A 16,650-nucleotide genomic window follows, 5' to 3' on the forward strand; every position below is an offset into this window, starting at 1 on the left:
CAGTAGAGAGGTAGCCTGACTAGGGGTGCTAGACTAGAGGATTCCCCTATCGGCCCTCCTGGGGATGTGTGACACCCCAGGCACCGAACCCCACGCTCAGAGGCTTGGCAGGGCACTGTCACCTCGCGGGTAGACCGGGAAGCTTAAAGCCATAGAAGCCGCCGCTTACAGAGCTGCAGGAAGGCCCCAGGACAACCGCAGCCCCTCCCCCACCTGACACTGGCCCTTAATCCTTCACGCCCAGCCTTCTCACCACCTGCTCCGCAGCCCCTGCTCGTCCTAAGGTGCATCTATTCTAATCCAGCCTCCAGGCCTTATCCCGACTTCCGCTTCTTGCGAGAGGAGGGACCACCCAAGCCCCTGGGGGTCTCCTCCTCCCCTCCCTTTCTCTCTCCGCGCGGAGCGAGCCTGGCCCAGTCTCTACAGAGGGGTCTCCGCCCCCTCAAGCACCCTACTACCTCGCAAGACTCGCCATCAGACCCCCATCATCTCCTCTGCACGTCTTCCCATGGATCTCCGAGTTTGTCCTGTCTTTCCCGCCATGACTGGCTTTCCGTCCTCTTTCACCCAACCTGCCTCCCACCGGTCTGTCTGCGGGTCCTCCGGCCCCGATCCTTCCGTTTTAGCGAGTCGGTCCCCCTCAAGACCGTACCTCCATCCCCCCTAGGTGCCCCTCATAGGCCCCTCCCCGTGTCCCTCTGCGCCCCCGCCCACGTCCGTACTTCTGCCCGTCCCCTAATGTGATCCTCAGTGCCTGCAGTCCGGCCTTCCGCCCAGGCAGGTCCCCGGTCGCCACCTCCCCCAGGGCCAGGACACTCGGCGGCCCCGATCCCCTCTCTCATCCTGGGAACTCTTCCCTCTTCCACTTTCTCTACTTTGAACCCATCCCAGCAGAGTCCAGGAAGTAGCCAGGCGCCGGGGACTGGCGGCTATGCGGACCAATGGGGAGCGCCAGCGGCGGCGGAGGCCCCGCCCAGAGATCAAATGCCGCCAATGGCCGGGTGGAGGCGGGACTTCCGCTGTCCCGGGGAGGGCGGGGGGAGCGAACTGTTGTGGTGCGGAGCGTTGGGCGGGCGGCGGCCGGGCGGCCCAGGGGCTGCCGCGGGACTCGGGGAGCAGCCGAGCGGCTGCAGGGGTGGGGCGGGCCGGACGTGCTGCGGGGCCCGGGCACCGCGGGTTCGAGGCCGGGCCCCGCGCGGGGAGGCCGCGCCACCCCGAGGGAGCTGCCCGGCAGCGAGTTTGCTCCGCAGCCGAAAGAAGGCGGGAGCCGGCGGGGGCCCGAGAAACCGTCTGGACACCCGGGCCCGGAGCCCCCGGGGAGCTGCCCCTCCCTGGGACGCCCTCCCGGACGCCCCCGCCGCAGGGTAACGGCGCTGGGCTCCCGGCCGGAGGAGCCTCCAGCTGACCCCCGGCGGGGCCCTGCGAGCTCGGGAGCCAACCCCGGGGCCTGGAGCCGGGGAGGAAGGGGCTTGGCGGAGGCGCGGGGCCGGGGGCCGAAGGAGCCGGGACGCGGCGGAGCGGGGCCGGGCCTCCCGGGCGCGCGGCGGGACAGCGCCTGCTCTGGAGACCGACTCCGAGACCCTCGGGCGCGGGGGCCTCCGTGACCGCCCCGCGGGCAGCGCGGCCGCGGAGCGGCCTCCAGGGGCGCCCACCCCCGGGAGCCGGCCCGGGACGGGGAGATGAACGGCTTCAGCACCGAGGAGGACAGCCGCGAAGGGCCCCCCGCCGCCCCCGCCGCCGCCCCGGGCTACGGCCAGAGCTGCTGCCTCATCGAGGACGGCGAGCGCTGCGTCCGGCCGGCGGGCAACGCCTCCTTCAGCAAGAGGGTCCAGAAGAGCATCTCGCAGAAGAAACTCAAGCTGGACATCGACAAGAGCGTGAGTCCCCCGGCCCCGGCCGGGTCCCCGCGCCCGCTCGCTCCCGGCGGCTGCCCCCGAACTGCGGGCGGGACTCCGGGCCCTCCCCGTCCTGGGCCTCGCCGCCCTTGGTCCGCAGACGCGGAGCTGGACTCGGGATTTCAAAGGCCGCCCCGGCGCCGACCTGCTCTCCCTGGGATTCTGCCCAAACGCGGGAGGTTGGGCGGGGGCTCCGACGGCCCTTCCTCCCGGGGAAGATGGACAGATTTTTAGCTCGTTTTCTTGGTTTCGATGGCGGAGCCGGGAGAGGAGGGCTCAGTGCGTTGGCCCAAGGAGGAGCAAGTGCTGGGGAAGCGGTGATGAAGGCGCCGGCTCTTCTCCAACTTCTCAGCGCCCTGTTATTCCTGCGGAAAAGGCGAGGTGGCAGCTGCTTCTGCAAAGGGTCAGGGAGCTACTGCTTCGCAGGCAGCCGTAGGGAAGCGGGGTTTTCTAACGTGTGGCAGGAATACGGCCAAGGCCAGGGCTTCCGAGGTGGCCTTTGCAGTCCAAGGGACTGGAAGCAGGGAAATCCATCGTCTTAGGGGTGACTTCTTTAGGAAAGCCTAGTAGGGGTGTGTGTGTGTGTGTGTGTGTGTGTGTGTGTGTGTTTACCTTGACTAGTAACGCCCTGTGTTTTGTGTCTTAACTATAGGAAAACTTTTCCTGTGTGATTTCGCCTCCCCTAGTTAACAGTTCTGAAGACGTGCCTATAGTCAACCAATTAGAAACTTTCAGTTTGACATCTGTTGCTGCAGCCTCTTGATTAGGAGTTGGAAATGAGCGAAGGGGGTATTTAATATTCAGGTAGAGCCTCCTAACATCCCTTCTCTTTTAGGACCAAAATTTGTCCAGTGTGGAGGGAAATCAGAGATGGCTTGTTGAACTGAACGGACTCCCACTTTTCCACTTCTGATTTTACAGTGGAAACTGAGGCCCAGAGATAGGCAGTGCCAGTGCCAAAGTCACTCAGCACCTAATAGGCCAGTTAATTTCTTAACCCCATTATCTGATTTACTTCCAAGCCCCATGCTTAATTAAGTCTGATAAATTAAAAAAAAAATTGGCCCTGCTCTTTCTTCCAGGCTCTTCCCTCCCTCCCTCAATTTTTTAAAAGTTAATTATAATACACCTACAATTCTTGAATGGAAAGATGTTATTTTAAAATGGTTGGGGTGGGTCAATGGCTTTATTATTACAAACCTCTATCAATGAATAAGTGAATGAATGAACGAGAGCAAACAGCTGACTAGATACTAAGGTGGTCCGGATTAGGGCACATGTTGAAGTGAAATGCTTAATTCTAAGCAATGAACTCAGCCTCTTGAAAACACTGCCTACCTTCTGTGTAGGTTGTTGGGAGCCTTCACTTGAGCAGCTTATGATAATAATATTTTCCAATCCTTAAGAAAAAGAATTTTCCAGTTCTTTTAAACCTTTGGAAGCTGTCACATCTGAGTGAATGTGCTGCTGCGATTGGGGCTCCGTGTACCCAGTGACCCCACTGGAAAAGCCTGTGCTGGGCCACACTGAGTGTTTCTTACACTGTCCCGAAGAGAAGCAGCCTACTCCTGGCACTGCACTTCCCCAAAGGCAATGCTTCTGGAGGAGTAGGGTTTCGAGGTGGAATCGCTCACGATTCGTTTCAAGGTGGTGTAGAGTCATTATTTCTGAAAGGGATTCTATTTCATTCTCACAGGCTTGGGCAGGAATTCAATTCTAAGGAACTGCTGTGTTACAGGAATGTTTAGCTGTTGTAGAAAATGAAATAGGAAAAATAAACAGTAGAGCCCTTGCTACCACCCTTCTTTCTCCACCCACCCCCAAAGGCCACTGAGCTCTGAAGTTTCTGAAAACCAGTATGTACTTGAAAGTGGTTAAGTAGAAATAATAACTATTTATCTTTAAAAGAGTGTAGCAGGGAGCTTTTTTAAGGAATAGCACCAAAAATCCAACTTGGGCTTAACTCATTTTATGTAGACATTGGCAGTGGTCTGTGATTTATTAAGATATTCGTGCACTGGGGGATGAGGGGTCCCCTCAGTCCGGTCGTGAGCCCGGCTTCTGGCTGAGTGGTGCTCCCCCTGTGAGAGCGCACTAACCACTAGGGGGCAGCTCCTTTGTTGAGCGTCTGCCCCCTGGTGGTCAGTGCTTGTCATAGCGACCAGTCATTCCCCTATTTGGTCAATTTGCATATTAGGGTTTTATTATATAGGATAACATGCTTTTAAACAGTCCTCTAAACTGACATATTCTGGCTTTTTTTTTTCTGGAGAAAAGTGGAAGTATAAAGAAATTGTTGGAGTAGGAAAGAAACATGTGCCAGGGTCAAAAGGCCTGAGTGGCCTTGGCCAGGTCATTTCCCTACTACTCTGGGTGGCTTCAGTTTATCCCTCTAACAGTGGTTCTCAACCTGTCAGTTGCAACCCCTTTGGGGGTCAAACGACCCTTTCATAGGGGTCGCCTAAGACCATCCTGCATATCAGATATTTACATTACGATTCATAACAGTAGCAACATTACAGTTATGAAGTAGCAACAAAAATAATTTTATGGTTGGGTCACAACATGAGGAACTGTATTTAAAGGGCCAGAAGGTTGAGAACTACTGCTCTAGAAAGTGAGATTGGGACCAGCGAGGTTGCACTGGTGATTGCTAAGTTTTCCTCCATCTAGCATTCCATTATTCTATTATCTTGACCTGAAATCTCCCAGCCACAACTCTAGGAAATCACCTCTTCTGCCTCCTACAAGGTTTGTCTCTGAATTTAAGGAGCAGTTCAGTCTCTTAGGGTTTACATGTGGAACTGGCTAACATGAGGCCAGCTTCCTATCAGGGAAGTAGAGTATGCTGAGAGTTGCTCTCTTCCCTGTTAATGTCCAGTGGTATATAAATCAAGTAGATTCTTAGAGAGAGTGACACGTTGCTGTGTCTGAAAGACCTTTGACAGAGTTGAATCTGGCAAAGCTGTCCCGATTTGTAACCATATGTAAATGGTGACTTTTATTGGCCTAAACTGCTTTTAGATGCAAGGGATGCTTATGTTGATGGGACAGCTTTTATTGAGCACCTACTATCTGCAAGACACCATCATAGCATTAAAAAACGACTCATGACTCACTAATCCAACCACATGAAAGTGGTAATTCATTGGAATAAAAAGCAGTTTTTGTTATTTTTCTCCATGAAAAGGCCTGAATTAATTGATGCTGGTTTCCTATCAGCTTACTCTTTAAGAATTTAAGGAATAAACTGAAATTCAGAAGCCTCTCGAGAACATCTGTGCAGCATCTGTTTCAGTGTCAACAGCCCCAAGTCATTTCCACAGGCATTCGGTTTCTGTTAGGTTTTTGAATGTTTCCCCCAGTCAACCTGGTACCAACATTCTTAAATAAAAGCATATTCTTCACATCTCAGCTGCTGTGCCGCCTTCACTTATTATTCTGCCTCCAGTCTGTATTAGAAAGTCAGCAGCAGGGGGCAGCTTCTTCTGTGTGGTTCCACCTTGTGAGAATGTCTGCCTCTCTCTCCACTTCTCTTTGTGGAGCAGCTGTGAGGTAATGCAATAATTAGAAGCGGATGCTCAGAAATAAAGTATTTCAGAGAGTTGTCATCCTGTTATCAATGTCAAAATAGTGTGTCCCATATCCCATTACCATAGTCCCTCTCCTGCTTTTTTTTTTTTTTTTTTTTAAGTTCGCAACTCCTACAGGTCTGAAAATGTCATATCACTCCCAGCTTCAAAAACCTTGGGGGACTCTGTCTCATCTGAAGGAAAGTCAAAGCTGTTCTGATGTGCATCCCACCCCCCAATTTCTCCCTACATGGGCAGTGACCTCCGCCTAACACTGTCTAATCTGGGGCTCCTTCACTCACACCTCTGTCGTCTTCACCTGAAGCTCTAAGTCTTGGCTCTTTGCATCTGGAATGCTTCCTGTCTAGCTGTAAATCCTCCCTTACAGTAGGGGACCTCCCCCTAATGATCTCTGCTGTGGGGTCTCTTCTTGCTGAATGTGGACCACAGGTTTTCAGGGAGGACTTGGTTTATAATACACCCCAATGTGATGGGAGTATTCTCTTTGTGGGTGTCTTGTTCTGCAGCTCAGTAGGAAACATTTGAAAATATGGCCTGCTCCTTGTTCTTCCTCCTCCCTCTCCAGTCCCTGGAAAAGGAGAGAAGCCCATTAAATTGACAGATGCTCTTTCCATGGAATTGGCAACTCTGACTTTTATTTGCTTCCCATCAGGTAAGGCACCTGTATATCTGCGATTTCCACAAAAATTTCATCCAAAGTGTACGAAATAAAAGGAAGAGGAAGACAAGTGACGATGGTGGAGATTCTCCTGAGCACGACACGGACATTCCTGAGGTAACGGTCAAAAACATCAGCTTGAGAAAGCTGGAAGGACGGGTTCTAATCTGGTCCTTACCTCTGGCCTGGTCTGCTTTTTTGTGCTAAAAAGTCATTTTAGTCCCTTTGTTTTGCTGTGGTTTATTTGAAAAGTGAATCACAGAATCAGAGTAATACTGAATCTGAGAGCTGAACGCTTAGAAATTGACTGGTCTGACTGCCCCATCATTTTACAAACGGGCACAAGGACCTGAGGTCACACGGACAGTTTGGGGGCTCCAGTCTAGTGCCCTTTTCAGTAGCCACACAGCCTTTTTGTAAGAAAACCCTGGCAAATGATTAAATCCAACCACAGTGTCAAGTTTTTTCAAACTTTGTTTTTGTCTTAAAGTTGGAGACTGAGTTTGTATGGTTTTGGGGAAGTCACTTCCCCTCTGTTTTCTAGGCTGCAAAATGAAGGCATAAGTTGTCAGTTTATCCCAGCTCTGATTTTCTGTCACTCTCCAATTCCTGGTCCAGGCTTGTTCCCAAGGATCATTCCAAAGTCATTATACTGGACCAGAGTTCTCAACCCTGGCACTGTTGACATTTGGGGCCAGGTAATTCTTGTTGTAGGGGCTGTCCTGTGAATTGTAGGATGTGTAGCAGCATCCCTGTATTCTACCCACTGGATGCCAGTCACACCACTCCCTGAGTCATGATGATAAAAAAATGTCTCCAGACATTGCCCAATGTTCTCGGGGTAAAGGTGGGGGACAGAATTGCCCCATGTTGAGAACCACTGCACTAGATGATGAGACCTAGGCTTCTCAAACCAGAGGCCGCCTTTCCTTCAGAGTGCCAGTGTCCATTAAACAAGGCTACAGGAAGGAATATCGGATTCCTTTTCTACTTAAATTGTTTTCACTTAAGACTCAGCAAAGAAGAACTGTTTATAGTGTACATTGAATATTTGACGCATGAATATTTCATAAGGCAATGGCCTTTTAGCACTCAATGGAAATGACTGTAGGAATAGAAAGAGTAGGCGGGCTTTTATCTGCAGATGAGGAAACCTTTGAAAATATAGCCCTTTTCCTCTGCCCCTTCCTATGCCCCTTTTTTAATATTGGTTTAATGTATCTTCCAATTGCCTCTAGCATTATTAAATTTTATAAAGAAATGGATGTATTCAATTTCTAAATGCTTTTCACAAAATAAAAAAAGAAAAAGGTTTGAGGAATGTTTTGAAAAGAATGAAGGACTTTGGTCCCTCATATTGATCATTCATTTTGTTTTTAAGTGCTCTCCACCTGCCTGAAGCAAGAACATCTCTTTTAGAGGCAGGTAAAGGCAGCCCAACTTTCTGGGCCTTCAATGTTTCATGACTGTGCAGCTTTCCTCTCTTCTGTGTTAGGAGAAAAAGGGGGGGTCCTTTCCCCTTTGTTATCCAGTCATCTGCAGAGACCCTGACCCTAACCTGCTGATTTGTACACTCGCCACAGTAGCTTTTGAGCTTTCTCTGGAGGGTTGTTAAGGATTCTAATACCTGAAGGCTGAGCCTAGGAAATCGCTATTTGAGAATAACAGTACTTCCCACTGTTCTTCACGCTTCTCTATCCAGTCTGCTGCCAAACTCTGGCCTGTCTTCCTTCAGGATGTGTGTCTGGTTTGACCTTTGCTCATGCCTGGTTTCCCCCTCTAGCATCACCACCCCTCCAAAGCTCTGATTCATCATCTCACTTCTGGATCATTGCTACAGCATCTCCCTCTGCCTGTCCCCGCGCATCAAACCACCTCTAGATCCATCTTCCTGGAACATCACCTGGCATGCTACCACCCAGTTTCACTCTTTAACCCCATCAGGATTGCCTATGACCCCCTAGCCCATCTATTCATTTCCTGGCTTTCTGTGCTCATGATCTTCTCACTCATTCCCTACTCTTGCTCAGTTCCTCACTGCCTTCCTAAACCCTGCTCTCCTTAGTTAAGCTTCACTGCTTCCATCAGCCTTTTGGAACCAGCCTTCCCCAGCCAGAACTCGTTCCACTGTTATTTTTGTCCTCCCGGCTAGTTATTAGTCCTCAATGGACCATTTCTAAGACTTCTTTGTAGTCATATCCACCCCACCCCTAGTGTAGTGCTAGGCACATAGTGGGCTCTCAGTGAGTCATGGCTGCCCAGGTGATGCATAATGTGTTTCTCCTCTTCTCTCCAGGTTGATCTGTTCCAGCTACAGGTGAACACTCTCCGACGTTATAAACGACACTACAAATTGCAGACCAGACCAGGCTTCAATAAGGCCCAGTTAGCAGAAGTAGGTAGACAAAATTGCACTCTCCGAAGAGAGAGCCATTGTGCCTCTGATGGTGACCTTGATTCTCCCTGCTCTGTTTGCCTGTGGATCATAATCCCCTCCATAGCTCTGGAAGCAGCTTTCTAGTCCATCTTTTGCACAATTTAGAATCCCACAGCTTAAAACTTAGAAAGGCTCTGATTTTCATAAAAGAAAATCAAGAGAGAGGAAAGGACTTGCTTAAACTCACAGCCAATTGGTGTGATTCCAGAATTGAGCCTGGAACGTCAGGACTCCTGATTCTAAGCCCTGAGTGTTCTTTGCTTGTTTGTTTGTTTGTTTGCTTGAATCTTGTTTTCCAAGATTCTTTATAGATATGGCCCTTCCTGCATATCAGATGTGTCAGATTAATCATCTCAGAACCTTCACTCATGTCCTATAGGATCTATTTTTCTTCTTTTTGGTTTTTTTCCTTGATTTCTTCTACTCTGATGTTGGTAATGGAAATATTTATTACAACAATGAAGCCCAAGAAAGGTTTCTCCTGCCCTGAGTTAACGTAGTTTGGATGGTGGAAAATGCTCCATTGGCTATTATTTTAATATAATGACAGCCTGGCTTGATACTTCTGTCCTGTTGGCACTAGTGTGGGTACTCTCTCATCCCCCTTTTCTGCTTATTGTAGAAAATTTGGAAAATGGAGAAAAGAAAAATACAACCCTACTATCCAGAGATAACCACTCTATAGTTCTTTCTCTTTTTTCTGTCCTAGTCACTCGGTCTATTCAGAGATTCCCTAAAGGCTCACAGCCCCACTGTTTTTGTCTTTCCTTTAGAGGTATCCTGCTGATCCATCATTTTTTCTTTAACTTCTCCTTCACCAGCATCCAGATAAAACATAGGAGCACACAAGCCTTTCCTACTCTAAGACTGCATTCACCACTTGCCAGTATCCACCCCTGGTGGAAGAGATAGGATAAGGTGGGGCAAGAGGAGACCTGTTCTCAGGACTTGTAAAATAAAGCGAAGTTTCAGGAATAGAGAGTAAATGGTTCATTTTTCTTCAAATCTGGTGTGTCTTTCAAGATGAATTCTTGGGTCACACACTTACATCTGTTCAGTAGGCTACTCATTTGACATAATTTTTAAAAAGACACTTTTTTGCCAAGTACCAGAGCCTGAGAGGTTATGGTAGCAGCTGGCCAGGCAGAGAAGTCCCGGTCTCTTCATCTGTGGAGGTGACCTTGAGATCATGATGGGCAGCTGGCTGCCACTAAAATAGAAAGACTTGCATCTTGGGAGTATTGAGGATTATAGTCCTGCTTTGGAAGCCTGGAAACCATTCACCTAAACCCCAGGGGAAAAGGGTAGTCTGCTTTCTGCAGCTCTGCAGAGTTCTGTAGTGATCTTAACCCCCTCCATAGCTCTGGCAGCAACTTCCTGGTTCCTCTTTTGCACAATTTAGTCTATGGCCCTGATTTATGCATGGTTTTTGGTGTGTTTTTTTTCTTTTCTTTTCTTTTTTGCCTCCATGTAGACTGTCAGTCGACATTTCAGGAACATACCTGTGAATGAAAAAGAGACCCTTGCCTACTTCATCTACATGGTAAAGAGTAACAAGAGTAGACTGGACCAGAAGTCAGAGGGCAGCAAGCAGCTTGAGTAAGGATGAAGCACATCTTCCAGGAATGAAGTATAATGTTTAATGCACAGGTGATATCTGCTACATTGAAGCCCATAAAGACTTACAAGTTTTATTATAAATAAAAATGTTTGAATGATAAATACTGTAAATCTTTTTGGTCAGGAGGGTTATATTCTCCTGATGCAGCATGTGTATATGAAGACTTTCTTTTAAGGCAACTACTGGGCTGAAACAAACAAGATTATAAAAAGAATGAAAGAAAAATTATGTATTGCAGCATTTAAAACAGCATTAAGTCAGTGCTCCTAGAAATGAGGGATACAAATATTTTGGTAATCACCTTATAATCCCACACTGCCACGTGTGAAATGTAGTCCCGTAATAGCGGCAGAGTACAGGTGATGGTGGAGGTGCGTGAACAGACGCAAACTGTGCTGGGGACGTGGGTGACCGACTTTGTTGCAGGCTTTGATATTTATCAGCAAATCAGTTTGACCCTGGTCCCCCTCGCTGGCCCTACACCTTAGGCACAGTAGGCACTCAATCAGTATCTGTTGGCTAATTGAGCTGTCACTAACAGTGCCAGCCTTGTAACATCTGCTCCGCTCCTCCAGTTAATGAGATCTCTGCCATTTCTGTGGTTTACCACTTAACTTCTAGAGTGGGGAGGAAATCCTGATGAGCCAACAAGAGGTTTCAGCTCAAATTAGTACTTCAGGGAAGTCGCATGTGCCGCACTGTATTTGTGGAGGTTCCGGAAATGCGAATGCAGAGACGCTCGCAGGAGATGCAGCCCTTGGTACACTCCTCTACGCTTCACTTTTGGGGTGAAGTTATGTATTACGACTTAGGCCATTCTCCTGGGCCATAAATGCTCTGGCAAACGGGGATGCTTAGTGGTTTAGGGCTCACTGTCAGAAGTATCCATCCATAGTTCACGCTCACCAAGAAAGCTGCCAAGGGCCATGTGATTCCTGCGCAGACATCCAGCGCTGGGATAAAGTCTGACTGGCCTTGACGCCCCGAGCCCAGGGATCAGCAACAAATTCTAGGTTTGAGCAACAAAGGTCAGTGCCATCTGATGCTCATTTTTATGAGCAATTTGCCTCTCTTTTAGGGAGAAAGATTGCTAAAATGATTTTTTTAAGTATTATAATTACCTAATTTTTTTTTATGTTCAAAAACTCAGCTTCCTCTATCTATGTCACAGCCAAAGTATCCTTTGAAAACAAAGCTTTATATCCAAAAGTCTGCTTTTCCAAAATTTTCTAATCTATGTGTTGGGGGCATAGGGTGTGGACAGGGAGTGGGAGAAAGGGAAGGAAAAGATGTAGATGCTAATTTCTGACCATCTTGACATACACTGGGGTCAAAAGTATCATTTTCTTACTCGGTTTTAAATCTGAGTTCTTTCTTAAGCCTTAAATGCTAAAAGCAGTAGGGGATAGCCTGGCCTAGCAGAGAATTAAATGTCTCACAGATGGCTTCCTCTGAGTATCACCGCAGAGAAGTCAGAATGGAAATCCCTACTGAGCAGGGCGGTGGATTCGGGTCTGCGGAGCAGTGCCATGCTTTCTGTGGACTGGAGACAGGGCCACCACTCACTAAAACTCAGTGTGCTCCATTGCAGCACGCTTTCACCCGTGTTAAAATGCATGTCTAGCAGATGGCAGCCTTTTTAAATATGTATAAATGAATGTACATAGAACATACTCTAGACTGTGAGGGGTCTTATTTTAATACACCTGGCTGTGGATGGCACATCAGGGTGCTCTGAGTGTTTTAGTCATTCTGATCCAATATGTATTTTAGACACCGTCTCATAGCTGAAGGTTCAAGAAGGCCCAAAGGTGTGTGGCTTCTCTGGGTTTTATTCCTGAGAGGCTGAATTAGAAAGGCTTTGATGGTGTCCGACACCAAGCCCTCTTTGTCAGGGGGCTTTTTTTCTCATCAGACTGGAGTTTGAGGGCAGCCGGGCCCGTAGGCTAAGGCATTGGAAACCTGCTCTCTGGAAATGTCCCTATCTTCTTAAGAAGGTATATCTTCTGATGTTTAAACCAATGATGGATGTGTAGGTCACATCACTGTTCTTCTAATGGCAAATCTGTTTTCCCAGTTGAGAGAGACAGCGGTATACTTCTGTAAGAGCACATGTGGGTTAGGATGCATCTGTTCACGTGTCTGTAAAAATGCTTCTGTTCCAAAGTGAAGCCCGGGGAAACGCCCCCTTCAGCCAGATGCTGTGTGCGCTTGGTCGCATGCTGTCTTTCCTCTAAAGAGAGCTCTTTTGGAAAGTGGAGATTGTGGGTATCTTTTTCACCTTGAAGACTTGTTGGGTGAAAGGAAAAACAAAGCTGTCCGAACTTCCTTTTGTCCTGTGTGCAGAAGTCTGTTCTGTCATCAGACCACTAAACCACTTGCCTTAGTCTCTTGTGCAGTCTCCGTGGCTTTTTGTGGCAGGAGGCTCTGCCTGTGGAGTGGCCGAGCCCTCAAAGCAGCTGGGCCTGGCTGCAGGGAGCAGTGGGTCTGGGAAAGCAGTGTTCGCCTTGTCTGCCTGCATTTTCATGCCGCCTGTCAAGGACTCTTGCGCTTCTCTCCACCTGTAACATGGCAACATTGCCTTCTCTCCTTTTGGTGCTCCTGGGCAAAACTGGAATTGGAAACAGAACTGGAATTGTCTTCTTAAATCCTGCCTCAGTTCCGGCCTGGTGTGGTTCTTCACATGCCCTAACGTTGTCACACGGAAATGCCAATATCCTGCTATTCATGTTGCTTCATTTTAAGGTTTTTAAAAATCAAACAGAAAGCTCATTATTTCAATGAACAAGCTCTTAGGTTGGCAACAACACCTGACAGTGATCACAACTGAATCCCACGAAAGATTAAGGATTCAAGACTGGCGTGAAATGAAGAGGAATTTCACTTATGTGTTCCAGCCGCCACGTTGCTAGATGTTCCTGTCATGGCTGGATATTCACTGCTGGCCTTTCGGAGACAGATTCCTAATTGTTTGCAGTTGGAATGTTGCATCTAATCTTGGCATTTCAGCTGTTTATTTTGTGGAAATTCTTCTGGTAATATCCTACAGACAACTGCCTGGTGGAAGGGAGAAGGTAAGAAAAGAAGCTCACTCCAGGGACATGGCCTATTGAAATAGGCTGTCCCAACCCAAAGTAGCTCCTGCTGGAAGTCATCTGAAGGCTCTCAATCATTACAATGAGAAGATCTAAAAGTTGGAAAAGGGGCTTTAAGTCATTCCATCCAGTCTAGCCATAGGTGCTGACATTCTGCCTACAGCCATCCCACCAAGGGTTTGAACAATCTGGGCTTAAACACCTCTGAGGACAGAGAACTCACTACCTCCTGGGGGTATCTGGTTCTATCTTTGCAAACCTCTGGCCTTTTTTTTGTTCTCTGTAACTTCCATCTGAGTCTCTGCCCAGTGGGGGCCACATGGAAGAAGTTGCTCATCTTGGCCAAGGATCTAATGGCTGGCACTGTCCCAGGGCATAACAAGTGTCTTGTGAAAAGGAGCAGGTAGCAGATAGATGCTTGGTTGTCCTCACTCTCCAGCCCCCTGAGTATTGATGCATTTAGTTTCTTGTTGGAGAATGTTGAGGAAATCCCACCAGCCTGGTTCGCTCACTTGTTCTTGCTGAAGCTGATCAAGGGCGTCAGCAAAGGCAGGGGTCGTATTGGCCTGATGGAAAAAGCTCAAGACAGAGGAGGCCTTAGTTCTGTATTTGTCCCACAAAAATTGATGCTCACAGCACTTAGGGAAAACCTTACCTAGAAAATCTTAAAATATTGCTCTGTGTGGAGTTTAAAGTTTCCATGGCTGCTGAGGGCTTGTACCTTAAGATTCCTATAAGTACTTCACATACTGTTTTTACCAAGAAAATAGCTAAGGAACCTGGGGGAGTGGAAGCACCACATATCTCAGTGTCAAAGTAGTGCCATATTTTCAAGCTAGAAAGTCCTATAAGGTTGCTGTTGTCCAATTCATTTTTAGAGATGGGGAAACTAAAATCCAAAAAACTTTGCTTGAGTCACATGGCATTCTCTGGACTAACCTCTCGTCCTGCAGCATGACTGTAATCCAGCCTAAAGTGACCTGCCTCAGACTCTTGAGACAGACCTTGCAACTGAGTAGAGGTTCCCAAGACCAACCTGTAGAACTCAAGGTTGAGTGAATGATTAGGACTGAAGCACTCAGTTGAGTTTTGTAAAACGAATGGGAGGGGCGAACAGAACTAGCCTATAATTTAAGACTAGGATTCAAAAGTCCTGGCAGGGTTTAGTGTTGTCCTAGAATCTAAATTCTCATTAAGTGGTCTTGCTCCGTGATCTGTTGGTCAGACCTCGGCCTTTCAGGTCGTTGTTGGAGCGTGTGTGATTCACTTGGCGCTGACGGTACAGACAGCTCTGTGGCCCTGTGATGCACAAGCATTCCAGCCCCTTACTGGGCTGAACAGTAAGGACAGGTGAGCTCGGGAACATGCCCTGGGAAGCATGGTGCTTTAGGGGTGCCTTTTTATTCCTTTCATTTTTATTGCTGTTTCCAATTCATGGTTAGGAAAGGTAAAGGTGACCTGATGTTTTCAGGTAGACTGGGCAAGGTGGGACCTTTTCTTAAGGTAGAATGTCTACAATTAGTTACTTCATCTAGCTTGCATCTTAAAACAAACCCTCAGTTGCTTTCACTTAGTGAACGCATCTTTGCCAATGACAGGGTTGTACAGGATCCCTGTTTTACATTTCTATCATCCGTTACGCCCATCAGAGTGTTGGGGGTGTGGGTTTTCTTTCCATTTTGTAACTGCCTTATTGAAAAGCAAGTGCCCTTCCATTTCAAGCCTCCTCATATTGTACATGTTTCCTGCCAAGCGTGGGGGATCATTTGTATTTTAATTTTGTAATCTATGGCTCTGTACTGTTGAAAGGCTCTCAATTCTGTGGGGTCTCCTTAGTAATGTATGTGACTTTTCATGTTGCAATATCACACAGATGGGACAGCCCGACTTCCGCTCTTAATAAACGGTCTGAATGAGTAATGAGACACACTCTATTGTTCTCTTTGAATGTCCACATGACATTCATCTGCTTTCACTTTCTCATTTGGGCCCTGGCTACAAAGCACAGTGGTTGATGACAGTGGTCTTTCCTCCCAGCTCCCAGTACTAGCTGCTCCACTCCCCCATCCAGTCCCAGGGCACACCGAGTGAGTGTAGATCAGAACATAAGATTGGGCCTTGGGTCGAGTCCTAAATGCTGTGTAGCATACCAGACACCCTGGCAAACAGCTTCCCTCTCTGGGCCTTTAGTTGTCCATCTGTAAAATGAGAGTCCTGAGTAAACCGGATGGAGAATTGCAAATGGAAATTATGCAGGGGGCATGCTGCACACTGGAAAACTCGGATCCCTTCGGAGGGCAGCCACTACCCAGCTCCAGCCCATTGTTGCCATGTGGGAATGCCAGTTCTTGCAGTTTGACAAGAGGAGCTGGAAATAGAGACTTTATGTAAATAGCCCAATGTTTAAATGTCCCAAAATTATTTTTAACAGTTGGCACATCTTCTGAGTGCTTGTTAGAAATCTCTGTCTTCCTCCTCACCTGCCAAGCCGTCTACTGAACCAGAATCGGCCTTTTAATGAAGTCCCCAGGCAGGATGGGGTTACCTGACTGAGCCTTACTGGTGAAGGTACCCGGCCCTGTGGGACGAAGCCCTTGCCCAGCCAAGCCTCAGACTCTGGTCTTTCACTTCACATGTCACTAGTGCCATTTTAGCACGCCTCTGTCCTCAGTAGAATGAAAGGAAAGAAATGCAACGTGTTTTAGCAGATTACCTAGAAGTAATACATGTTAGCCCTAAAACTATAAATAACATCAAAATTTACAGTGTCCTTCCTCTTTCCTCCTTCCCTCCCATTCTACTCCCCCGTCAGTAGTGTGGAGGACGACTTTTCAGGAGACATTTGAGGGTAGGGAGGGTGGGAGTCTTCGCTACCACAGGGATTGATGATGGATTGTTGCTGAAGGCCATCACTTAGAGCAGTGGTTCTCAACCTTCTGGCCCTTTAAATACAGCTCCTCATGTTGTGACCCAACCATAAAATTATTTTCGTTGCTACTTCATAACTATAATGTTGCTACTGTTATGAATCGTAATGTAAATATCTGATATGCAGGATGGTCTTAGGCGACCCCTGTGAAAGGGTCGTTCGACCACCAAAGGGTTCGCGACCCATAGGTTGAGAACCACTGACTTAGAGGCTCCCTGAGTTGATTTCCTTCAGAAAGCAAAGGAAGTTCCAATTTTCATAGTGTGTTGCCTCTTCATTTGAGGTATAACGTAATTCATTGTTTCCACTCCCCAGTTTGCTGCCCTCCCATCTGTTACATGTCTAACCTGCCCTGTCCTCTAACCCATCACACACTGAACCTCTGAGAGGTGCTTTGTCCCTAAGCTTACCCACACAGGCTG

General features: G+C 48.0%; 1 protein-coding gene across 2 annotated transcripts; it reads left to right on the forward strand.

Annotated features, from left to right (window-relative positions):
* The first annotated feature begins 1,030 nt into the window (after window positions 1–1,030).
* SAP30L (SAP30 like) lies at window positions 1,031–15,224 on the forward strand. Of its 2 annotated transcripts, none has more exons than XM_059698995.1 (4): window positions 1,031–1,877; window positions 6,141–6,263; window positions 8,443–8,541; window positions 10,058–15,224. In XM_059698995.1, exons 1-4 carry the CDS (start codon window positions 1,680–1,682, stop codon window positions 10,184–10,186), a joined length of 549 nt encoding a protein of 182 aa, XP_059554978.1. In that variant the 5' UTR covers window positions 1,031–1,679; the 3' UTR covers window positions 10,187–15,224. The 2 variants fall into 2 exon arrangements, with proteins under 2 accessions (XP_059554978.1, XP_059554979.1); XM_059698996.1 differs by having other exon boundaries at window positions 8,443–8,463.
* Window positions 15,225–16,650: the final 1,426 nt, after the last annotated feature.

Source organism: Myotis daubentonii, chromosome 5 (assembly GCF_963259705.1).
Source record: "Myotis daubentonii chromosome 5, mMyoDau2.1, whole genome shotgun sequence".
Taxonomy (NCBI): Eukaryota; Metazoa; Chordata; class Mammalia; order Chiroptera; family Vespertilionidae; genus Myotis; species Myotis daubentonii.